Below are 12,418 nucleotides of genomic sequence, written 5' to 3'. Positions count from 1 at the left end.
ATAAACTCACAATTGCAAGTTATAAAATCAGAGCTGTGAGATAAAAAAAAATCGCAATTACCTTTTTAATTTTTTAGGGCTTCCATACATCACAAACAGATTTGCAGTAGTGCTTGTCTTTTTTATTCTGCTTGTGTACTATTAAGACCTTAAAAGCCAACTACTTCCTTAAGGTTCTTCTTTTTCTGAAGACACATTAAATTTGACATAGTGCCTAATATAAGTGTGGATACATTTACACATTTAAAGGGATAGTTCTGAAAATTCCATCATCATTTACTCACCCTGAAGTTGTTCCAAACCTATATGAGTTTCTTTCTTTCTTTCTGCTGTTTAACGTAAAGGAAGAAATCTTGAAGAATGTGGGAGACCAAATAGTTGTTGGTGGTCTTTAAATGATGACAGAATTTTCAATTTTGGGTGAATTACCCCTTTAGGTGTCACACCCCTGGACTTTGAGTTGGTTTCTCCCATCCATTTCCCCCCACTGTTTTCTGTTACTTGGTTTTTTCCCATCATTGCCAACACCTGTGTTTGTCATCACCATGTCTATTTAATGTGTGTGCTTTCCATGATGTCTTGTCGATCGTTATATGTTACCACGCTGTGTTCCTGTATCTGCCTGCTTCCCTTGGATTATTAAATACCTTCACTTTTACTCCGTCGTTGTTCGTGTGTTAAGTGTAATCGTGACAGAACGATCGACCGTAACAGTTTATTTTTTTGTGTGAATTCCCCCGTTTTGTTTTGCGTCTTTTTTCAGTCTTTTGTTTCCGTCGTGTTTGTCACCAGAATTCACCATTATGAAACTCGCTTCAATCAACGTCCGCCCAAGGAGGGGAAACGCCATTCTGGAAGGTTATACCACCTTTATATTCCAGGATGGCAGGGATCTTGAAGACTACGTGGAGGAGTTTATTAGCATTTGCCATCTTGCTAGCTGCGATGACGTCTGCCTTATGGAGGGATTTTGGTGTGGACTGGATGAGGATCTCCGCTTCGTCATGCCCGAAGGTGAACCAGGCTGGACCCTAACTCAATATATTAACATCTTGCTGAGTGCCTGGGGTTCAGAGCTCTGCCTTGACGAAGCAGAGGAGGACTACAACGCCGTCCAGTCACACCACGCAGACGTCTCGCAGCGCAACCCGGAACCCAGCCAATTACCACCCCGACCCGCGGAATATCAGCCTGAGCCCACCGCTGACGGAGAGCTACCGCCCGCCGCGACCAGCGTGCCATCGCGAGGAGGAGCGACAGAGCAGCTGATCGTCACAGAGCCAGAGTGGCACGAGGCGTCAGACCAGGTGTGTGAGCCGGCTTCAGTAACTGCTACGGTGGAGAAGTCAGTGGAGGTTGAGAATGCTAAGGACAGCATTACCCACTGCACCACCACTGAGGGTGAGCTTAATAAGATTCCGGGACATTTCTCTATGGACAATACTATGGACATTTCTGTGATTAATATGGATTTTTCTGAGGATGTTGGGACTGAACTGTCTATAATCTCTGAACTTGCTACACGTCATAATTTCCCACCCACCCTCAGTTACATCAGTTTAATAGCGAATATGTTTCAGCCATGCCACCACTGCCACCTGTCAGTCCTTCTGCTCACCCTCAGCTCAACATCTGTGCAGTGGGTTTGCCGCAGGTCTGCCAGTCACCATCGGCGTCATGGCTGGAGGATTCCTCATCTCCTCCTCCAGCCTCAGAGTCCTGGACTCCGCCTCGGCCCTCCGAACCTGCGGCTCCACCCCGTCCCTCAGCTCCCTCGTCTCCACCGTCGCCCGTCGGTCCACCAGCTTCACCGCGCTCCATCGTCCTTCCGGCTCCGCCTCGGTCTGTCGTCATCCCACCTTCGCCTAAGGATTCCACTCCTCCGGCTACGCCTCGTCGCTCCATCCCACCGGCTCCGTGGAACTTCTCCATCCCTCTGGCACAGCCTCAGTCCTCTGTCGCTCCGGTTCCGCCGCGGACCTCCGGATCTCCGCCTCCGCCTTGGTCGCCAGAGCCTTGGGTTCCACCTTGGCCCTCCGGATCCTCGGTGTCGCCCGGGATCATCGGCTCTCCGTCTCCGCCTCGGGCTCTACCACCACCGGCTCCGCCTCCGTCAGTCGGCTCCCGGAAGTCGTCAGCCCACTCTCCATCATGGCTCCTCCCTCCATCGGCTCCACCGTGGGGTTCCATCTTGGCTGCGGTCTGGGTATCACCTGGCTCCTCCTGCTCCGGATCCCTCCCGTCTCCTCCTTGGCTCCTCCCTCCGTCATCACCACCATGGATTATTCAGTCACCACCTTGGACTTCATCTTTTTCCCTCCTCCCGGGAGTCCGTCCTCCGCCAAAAACCCCTCCTAGAACATTGGACATTATCTTTCTTGTTGGTCAGCGCGAGGACGCGCCTTTCCGGGAGGGGGGTGTAATGTCACACCCCTGGACTTTGAGTTGGTTTCTCCCATCCATTTCCCCCCGCTGTTTTCTGTTACTTGGTTTTTTTCCCATCATTGCCAACACCTGTGTTTGTCATCACCATGTCTATTTAATGTGTGTGCTTTCCATGATGTCTTGTCGATCGTTATATGTTACCACGCTGTGTTCCTGTATCTGCCTGCTTCCCTTGGATTATTAAATACCTTCACTTTTACTCCGTCGTTGTTCGTGTGTTAAGTGTAATCGTGACATTAGGGCTAGAAGATGCCTCACATTTCAGAAACCTCATATGTACTGCGCAGTACACACACACACACACACTGACTCTGCTAAGAGGTCTCAAGAGTGTATCATTTCCAAGTGCAAAGCTCTGCAGTTAGACTGCGGGAGCTCAGCAGCCAAGGGAGATCTCATTAAAAGATGCCATGACTCTCTAAATCCACCGAGAAAAAAACAAAAATGCTTCCATTTAGGAGTGTAAATATTCTCTCTTTTATGATATTGTTCTCTTTTTGCACAGTTACAAATTCTCATTGTTTTTTTTAAGCATGTATGGCTTTCATACTGTATACTCACTCTAACACATCTCTGTTAAACGGCTTCTTGCTGTTGCCAAGAAACTCGCCGATCATCTGGCGGCTCAGCCCCTTCCTCTGAAGCAGGAAGTGTGCCACACCTATAGGCGTATCCGGAATGAACCCACGCGAGATGAGAAACTGGAGACCCTTGTCTGGATTTCTGTTTGAAAAAAATGTACAAAGAGAAAGAGGTAGATAGTAGGAGGGAGAGAGAAAAAAAGTTAGCCCTGTTAACAGTTTAATCTGAGTGCATAACTACAGTAGTAACAGGTTTTAACTTACATTAATAATATTTCAATATTACAACATTTTTTTCAATCAAAAGTCAGAATTATAAGATATAAACTCGCAATTCTGACTTTTTTTCAGAATTGTGAGATAATCTTGCAATTGAGTTAAAGAGTTATAAAAATTAACATGTATAACAATAAATAAACTTCAGACTTCAGAAAACATGGAAAAATTTGGCATTTTGGAGCTTAAAAGCCCCAATACTTATATGTCAAAGACATTTTTTGAAAACATCACTTTATCTGTTCAAAACAAAAAGAATAAAAAGAGGTCAGAACAACATGAAGGATTAGTGCACTTCCAGAATAAAAATGCCCTAATAATTTACCCACATCCATGTCATCCAAGATGTTCATGTCTTTCTTTCTTCAGTCAAAAAAAATAATAATAAGGTTTTTGACGAAAACATTCCATGATTTTTCTCCATATAGATTTCAAAGGGACCTAACAGGCTAAAGATCCGAATTGCAGTTTTAATGCAGCTTCAAAGGGCTCTACATGGTCCCAGACAATGTAAAAGGGTCTTATCTAGCAAAACGATCTGTCATTATAGACTTTATCCACAAATGCTTGTCTTGCACTAGCTCGACTTCACGCATTACGTAGTCATGTTGGAAAGTTCACGTATGATGTAGACGGAAGTACACTCTTGCCATAGAAGAACCTTTTTTGTCTAAATGGTTCCATAAAGAACCTTTAACATCTGAAAAACCTTTCTGTTTCACAAAAGGTTCTTTGTGGCAAAAGAAGGTTCTTCAGATTATAGAAAGGTAAGAATGAGATGATTCTTTAAAGAACCTTTGACTGAATGGTTCTTTGTGGAACCAAAAATGGTTCTTCTATGGCATCGCTGTGAACACCTTTATTTTCAAGAGGACCAACCCCAGTGTTTACAAAGCAAACATGCAAAGAAAGTCAAACGGGCTTTACAAAAAATAGGTTAAAAAAAAAAAAAACCCTGTTGTCGGACAATTCTGAAGATCCCTACCCAACCTTTCTGAACTGGAATACAAAAAATTACCAGCCGTGTATGATCTTTCCAACATGATTACATAATGTCACAAACATGCATTGCAAAACTACAGAAAGATGAGCATTTGTGGTTAAAAAGTATACAGTTTTTTATTTAGTTTTAGAAAATGACTAAGACCCTTATTCCTAGTCCTTTGAAGCTGCAGTGGAACTGCAGTTCCGACCTTCAGCCTTTTACACTCTTAAAAATAAAGGTGCTTCACGATGGATGTCATAGAAGAACCATTTTTGTCTAAATAGTTCCATAAAGAACCTTTAACATCTAAAGAACCTTTCTGTTTCACAAAAGGTTCTTTGTGGCAAAAGAAGGTTCTTCAGAATTTAAAAAGGTAAGAAATAAATGGTACTTTAAAGAACCTTTGACTGAATGGTTCTTTGAGGAACCAAAAATAGTTCCTCTACACTCTTAAAAATAAAGGTGCTTTAAAAGGTTCTTCACAGCAGTGCCATGGAAGAACCATTTTTGGTTCCACACAGAACCATTCAATCAAGGGTTCTTTAAAGAACCATCTTTTTATTGCCATTTTATAATCTGAAGAAACTTCATTCGCCACAAATAATCTTTTGTGAAACAGAAAGGTTCTTCAAATGTTAAAGGTTCTTCTATGGCACCGTGAAGCACCTTTATTTTTGAGAGTGTATGGCATCGCTTGAAGAACCTTTTAAAGCACCTTTATTTTTAAGAGTGTAGGTCCCTTTAAAGTCCACTCTATGGAGAAAAATCTGGAATGTTTTTCATCAGAAACCTTAATTTCTTTTCGACTGAAGAAAGAAAGACATGAACATCTTCGATCGCATGGGGGTGAGTGAACTATCAGGAAATTGTTTGGAAGTGAACTAATCCTTAAGGCCTTTTTTAAAAGTATATCTTAAAGAAATTAAAAATGTTTTGTTATTATTGGAAATGAAGTATGTTTAAAATGTAGAAATATGTACATGACACTGAAGAGAAAAAAAGGCTTATGTGGCTCTTTTGAAAGGAGTTTCAATCTCATATAGTCCCTCAGACACTTTTCCATTCCACAGAAGCCTTAATAACCTCTATTTTTCTATTCAGTGGCTTATCAATAACCAGAATGTCAACGCTTTCCTGCTTTCAGACAATAAAATTGACAACGGAGGACAGAAAGAAGCTTCTCTGCTGTACTTTATAGAGTTGCTTTATTCCTTCAGTCAGCATTCTCATTGCTAAGTCTTTACCCTGGGAAGAAAAAAAAGTACATGGATTTATAGAGGGTCCACTAAACTTTCATTCATCCACATGCTGAGAGAACCGTGTATTTCTGGATTGCCTCACTGCATTCTACAATCTCCCTATTTCACTCTATATTCCCTATTCATTACAGTGATTTACTCCTCATAATAAATGTACAACCCCTGCTGACATAGTCTAGCTTTACTGAGAGGAACATGATGTAGTTTATGAACAGCCTGTTCGTCAGTTACAATAAAAGGCCTGTCAGTATGTTTTATTTTAAAGATATTGAAATGATATGCAATAGTGTGATATGTGGTTCTGAATAGGTTGTGCTGTTTTTATTTTGTCTGTTTATCGTGATGGAAAAAACAGTGTAACGATGGGTTCATTCTTGTGATTCATTAAACAAGTTAAATGGCCATAAAACATCTCTAGTGTGCACCTGTCTTTTTGTGCAGCGGGAAAATGGTTGTAATTCTAGGAGAAAACTATTATAGAAATTCTGCTAATTGATTAAATGTATGTGTAAATTATAGCAGATTTGGAAGCACATTTTAGACAGTTTAGCTTCTTCCATTAAGAGGTAATGTCCTGTGTTTAAATTCCAGATGAAATTGGGCTTCTTTCTTTCTTTCTTTCTTTCTTTCTTTCTTTCTTTCTTCTTTCTTACTTTCTTTCATAAGGTAGAAAGAGCTTATTTAATGCCATTTTAATTAGTAATGTCATTGTCTTGATTAACTTGACCTCTGTTCTATGGTGCTGTTAATATTAACATTCAGCACTGTTTTACTTCTGGCTTATAACAGATGAGGAAACTTTTTTCATGAGCAGCAGAAGTGTAGGGAAGTGTAGCGCTGACTTAGGACAAAATTAATTTTCAGTTAGCACAGCAATATCTTAAAACTGCTGCAAATGAGTGGTACAGCACATCTCAGAAGGTTGTGTGGAGGATCCTCCACTGCTTTTAACAACACATCTATACTGTATCTAACATTATTAAATGGTTTTCTGGAATACTTGATTCTGTTTGGTCAACTGTGACATTCCAAGGTGTTTTATTCCCACGATAACAACTTTTGTAAATAGTAAAGCTAAATACAGACAGGGCTGCTGCCATCTTGTTTAGTTTAACATTCAGCGCTGTGCTGGCAATTTGATAGTACCTAGAATATCAAAATCAACTGCGGGCGGCAGATCTTTTTCACATTTAGCGCCCAAACTCTGGAACAATCTACCTAACACTGTTCGGGAGGCAGACACACTCTGTCAGTTTAAATCTAGATTAAAGACCCATCTCTTTAACCTGGCCTACACTTAATACATTTCATAATCCAAATCCATTAAAGGATTGTTAGGCTGCATTATTTAGGTCAACCGGAACCAGGGACACTTCCTATAACACCTGATGTACTCGTTGCATCAGAAGAAGAATGACATCTACGCTAATATTAGTATCTTTACTTCTTATTCCGAGGTCACTGCAGCCACCTGTATCCAGATCAGATGGTCACTGCAGTCTACCGGATCTAGTCCGTGCCCATCAGCACCCAGAGATATCCTCTACAGCCCTGAATGTCAGCAGAGACCACATCAACTAGATGAGCCCCAGAGACAGATCATCAGTGAAGACCTCATCACCTAGACGGCCACCGACGCAAGACAGCGAAAACCAGATGAGTCCTCTCCAATCTGATTTTGTGGCAACTTGGAACTCTTGCATCTACAGTCCAAACCAAGAGCAGATGGTGGATCAACACCTACAGCCGAATGTCAGCGGATACCATGTCAACTAGATGAGCCCCAGAGACAGATCATCAAGAAACGGAATCATACCCTAAACGGCCACCGGCACAAGGCCATGGGAACCAGATAAGTCCTCCCCAATTTGACTTTGTTGCAATATGGAACTCTTGCATTAGTATTGACATTTTACTTTATTATTTTAAAACTGTAAGGTTGCTTTGACACAACTTGTATTGTAAAAAGCGCTGTATAAATAATCTTGACTTGACTTGAGTTTAGTTATTTAGTTATTGATTGTACTAAAAATGAAATTGGAGGACTTTAGTATTAATAGTATTGTAATACTGTTGCTGTGTTCATCTTTCTTGCAATGTAGGATGATTGTTTTTTTACACTGCAATGGATTATTATTTATTATTTTTAAGCAAGTAACAGTTTTATCTCAAATCAATATGTCTTGTCCTCTAAAAGTATTTATGTGGTGAAAAGCATGTAAAAAGTGATATAACTGTACCTTATCCACCTTGATCTCATGACGAAAATGTATCTGTGGGAACAGATGCAAAATGCAAAGTATACACCGCCATGTACATTTCATGACACATTTGATGTGGAATGTCCACTAACACTAATCAGGTAGACCTTATACCTGAAATCTTGTCTAATTTAAATTGGTCATTTGTTTTGGCTTAAAGCCACTTGCTAGCAACTATTTTCTTAACGGAAGCTTTGCGTTTAGTGAGCTAATTTCAACTCAAAAGTTAAACAGCTGAATACGAATCTAAAAAAAATAATAAAAAAAAACTCTAAATTTTTTTTACAAATGACACAATGCATAACAAAATAAGCAATATTAATATATTCTATAATAGTATATAAAGTAATACAACACTGATTTATGTCCCAGATGTTAATTTTTCATTTTTTTTTTTCATTTTAAGCAGTATTATTTTCTGTTTATTATTTTATTTAGTTTTTTGTTACATAAAGATCACATCAAAACTGCCTTTTCTACCATACTTTCTGCAAAAACATTTCAAGATCTTATCAATATTCTAACAAGATTTTAAAAGATGAAAATCCATAATGAATGATAAACATTTAGCATTTATTCTGTAGAATTTATTCAAAATCGATATATTTTTAAAAACACTACGTCCTAATCTGACATAAATCCCCCTAAAACGTGGGATTAATAAACTGTATTTAAAAGTTATTCTACTTGATTGGAATGTAAACATAGTCCGCAAAGAGAATGCTTGAGATAGAAAAAAATAAGTTTTGGGGGAAAAAATCACTTATGATTGGAGGTTTCGTATTGTGTTCCAATTAAGCTGCAATTATACTCCCAGAGGGAAAAATATAATTTAGTTGTATGTATTTAGGCTACCCGGTCATGATGAAAATGTACCTCTGGGACCTTTTTCACAAGATGCGAAAGTACAAAAAGTACAAATCAGTGCAGTTTTCAACAGAAATGAACACTAGAGGCGGTAAAACAGTGAGCACTTGTAATCATATTTGTACACAGTTATAATTACATCTCCATATGTCTTTTCTTTCCGAAAATAACATGATTGCTTGGTAGCTCAGCCCACATTGGACTTAGGATGCAGAATCCTTGGGTACAAATCCCGTGAAAAACATGATTCATGATGAAAAATCTAAAAGATGAGAGATTAAATAACAAGCTAAAACGGCAAAACCAACATCACATAAAACGTAACATATGTACATTCATCTGTTCCAGGGAAGAAAAAAGCAAACACTCTTTTAGCACCTCCCACTGAATATGTCACAAAACATACATGGTGGTACGTATTTCACGTCTTGCGAAAAGATTCCCAGAGGTTTGTTTTTGTAAAGAGACCAGGTTGTATTTAGGATACATAATCCCCTAACCAAATGCTTACCAGAACAAAGGAGTCTGCTATTTTATTTAAAAATGTTTAAAAATCATAAAAAGTAATTTCCACCATATGTTATTATTACAAATGACACAATTTTAAAAAGATACTATTTGCAACAAATGCAAAACAAGGTAGATGCTATTTTGCAGTAGAAGATAGAAGATAGAATAAATGTAAATAGAAACCAACTTCATCTTGTTTACAATAAGCGCAAACAGTGATAAATGCAATTCACACAAAGTGTATGTAGAAGTAATATGCTATTTGTAAAAAGGGTAGACTGTTTAAGCAAAGATTGCTTGGAGCAAAAATAGCCTTTGGCAGCAAATTTGGCTGTTTGCACTTAGTGTGAAAAGTCACTGCCATTAAATAAACTAGTGAGGGTGTCAACAGTATGTTTTAGGGGATTGTATTTTCTAAAAGTACACAGGGCCAACAGTGCTTCCAGTTGAAGAAATACCTATCTTCACATCCATAAAAGACAGAAAGAGCTTTTGCTACATGTAGCCACATAAAGTTCACCTGACACTCAACTAAAATCTATGCTCTGATTCTATATTGGTATTGGAAGAAAAAAGGGGGCAGTTGAACCGCAGGCACAAGCCCTTCATAAAACATGACACTGTAGGATATCAGCGCAAATCAAACAATTTGGGAGATTCGATTAGAAGTTAAAACACCTCAAACTCCACAAATTCCAGCAAGACCAGACCCCTGTCGTAAAAGTTGTAATTTGACACTCTGGTTCCAACCAGTCTGAAGCAAACCTAACTAACTAAGAACTTGCAACATTAAGACAAGAGGACACTTGTTAATAAGGAAGGAGATTGTCAACTCTGGGGCAAATAATCAAGATTAATGGTCAAAGAAATGCACATCATGAACCTCACATGAGTTGAGTCATTTGAGTTTGGTCGATGGTCTCCCCCACACGAAGGACAAAAGACTGAGCTTCCTTCCCTAAACTTTTGACCTCCCAGCTTAGAGAACAGACCCTCACAGTATGGCACAAGAAACTGCCTATTGATATATATATATATATATATATATATATATATATATATATATATATATATATATATATATATATATATATAGATATATATGCACCCAAAATTATGCTAAAAAGGACTCATGAGCAACTCATCATTTCTATGCATAATTTCCTATCATTTATGTTATCCACACATTTGCCTATTATGTTTTAATCACTTATTGTGTATGTCCCTTTTGATAACTATTGAATAGTTTGATGGTTTATATTTGTGTTTGATATGCCTGAGTTTGAAATCGCATTCTCGAAATGTTCCTGTAATTCAATTCTTTGCAAAATGTATTATAGTCTTGTTATAGAAATCATGTCCAAATTTATCTCTGCAAAGAGCGGGAATTTGGGATCACGGGACTAATCAGATGACATTGTGATTTAAGGTTGGAAGGCAGAACCAGCAGTCCACCGGAGTTCAGCCAATGTTCTAATTGGTCAAGACATCATTTTGGGATGTGTCCAAAAGCTGAGTTTAAAACCCCAGGACACCCTCTCTTCTCTCTCTGATCTCTCTCACCCCTTACAACCCTCTGTCTTAATCTTTGCGCTTCGCGCCGCCGCGTCTCGACGCTGCCTGGGCTGGCCTGCATGCCAGACGCTCCTCTAAAGGAAACATGAGGAGATCATTACACTTCTGTCTTTTACTTTAATTCTTTTTTTATTTCTTTCCGTTGAGAGTTTCGTTTCTAGTTAAGTTTGTGCAAGCCGCGACTGACCCAAACGTCTTCACGGACCTGAACTTTAACAGCGCTCCGCTCTCATATCCAGCCAACGCCCAAGCCTTCACAAAGGACCACAGAACCAACCAATCAGCAACCTCGGGAAAGCCCCTTTCTGAAGCGACGCAACCAAAGGAATTCCCAAAGGCAACGCGCAAGTAACCTCCAGAATTTTACTAAACTGGTGCATTTTGATATAAAGTTTAATAACCTCTTTGAGAGACTCAATACGAGGGTTAATTAAGTGATTGATGGTTGTTCAGGTCTAAGCAATTGCACATATTGCTAACTTGGGACTTCATATGTTCATTCCTTTAAACTCATTCTTTCCTCACTTTCTCTTTCTGCAACCTGTGTGAATGCGTGTGTTTATGTTAGATTAGTTTGTAGGTGTTAGGTTTATCCAATAAAATCATATTTTTATTAGAAAAGATAAGTATCTTGTGTTTCGTGCTTACAAGTTAATGCCTTAAACTGCTGATTTTGCTACTGTGCTAATATATAGTGTTTTCACTATATTCTGGATAGTAATATCCATTGCAGAGTTTCTGTTACACGGCTGGTGAATGAATCGCGGGTCGACTCTGGAACAGCCGTAAAACAGCGATTCTGTTCAAATTCCCTATTGAATCATATTCGATTCCCTTTGAGCTGTATGTAGTTATCCCTTCTACAACACTTACAAGAGAGGAAGAGCAGAGCTTTTTAGAGGCACTCTACGATCATGGCCATTCTCCTTTCCAAACACACAAACAGAATCAAACATCTATGTTGAAACCCGCCTTGCTTTCTTTTCTCCTCTCTCCTGCTGTTTTCCTCTCATTTGGGGAAACGAAACATTCCCATTCTGTTCACAAGGCAGGTGAAAACTCAATTTAGAGTGTTATACTCACTCCGCTTACTAACCTTCCATCATTCACACATCAAGGTCCTCTATATGTCCTTTACATGCTCTTTCCAACATATACACGTTAACAGAGCCATCATAATCTGGCTCCTTTCTTAATTATCTGTTTAGGGAAAGCACATTTCAGTCCCCAAATCTCTCTGTTAATCCAAACTCAGATTTCAGCATCTCGTCACAGAGCACACACACACACACACACACACACACACACACACACACACACACACACACACACACACACACACACACACACACACACACACACACATGTTGGGTTTACATGTTTTATGGGGACATTCCATAGGCGTAATGGTTTTTATACTGTACAAACCGTACTTTCTATCGCCCTACACCTACCCTACACCTAAACCTAGCCCTCACAGGAGATTGTGCATACTTTTACTTCATCGAAAAAACTCATTGTGCATGATTTATAAGCCTGTTTCCTCATGGGGACCTGAGAAATGTCCCCACAAGGTCAAAATCTACTGGTATTCCTATCCTTGTGGGGACATTTGGTCCCCACAACGTGATGAATACCAGGTACACACATACACACACA

General features: G+C 39.5%; 1 protein-coding gene across 1 annotated transcript in view; it reads right to left on the bottom strand.

Annotated features, from left to right (window-relative positions):
• Positions 1-12,418, bottom strand: part of iqsec3a (IQ motif and Sec7 domain ArfGEF 3a) — a 240,154-nt gene that overhangs the window by 73,877 nt on the left and 153,859 nt on the right. The window contains exon 3 of the mRNA XM_073837815.1: positions 3,007-3,168. Within this exon, the coding sequence (XP_073693916.1) occupies positions 3,007-3,168 (162 nt within the window). The remainder of the gene's footprint in view (positions 1-3,006; positions 3,169-12,418) is intronic.

Source organism: Garra rufa, chromosome 4, assembly GCF_049309525.1.
Source record: "Garra rufa chromosome 4, GarRuf1.0, whole genome shotgun sequence".
Lineage (NCBI taxonomy): Eukaryota > Metazoa > Chordata > Actinopteri > Cypriniformes > Cyprinidae > Garra > Garra rufa.
Note: the sequence above shows the minus strand (reverse complement) of the source record. Positions and strands in the feature narration are given on the sequence as shown.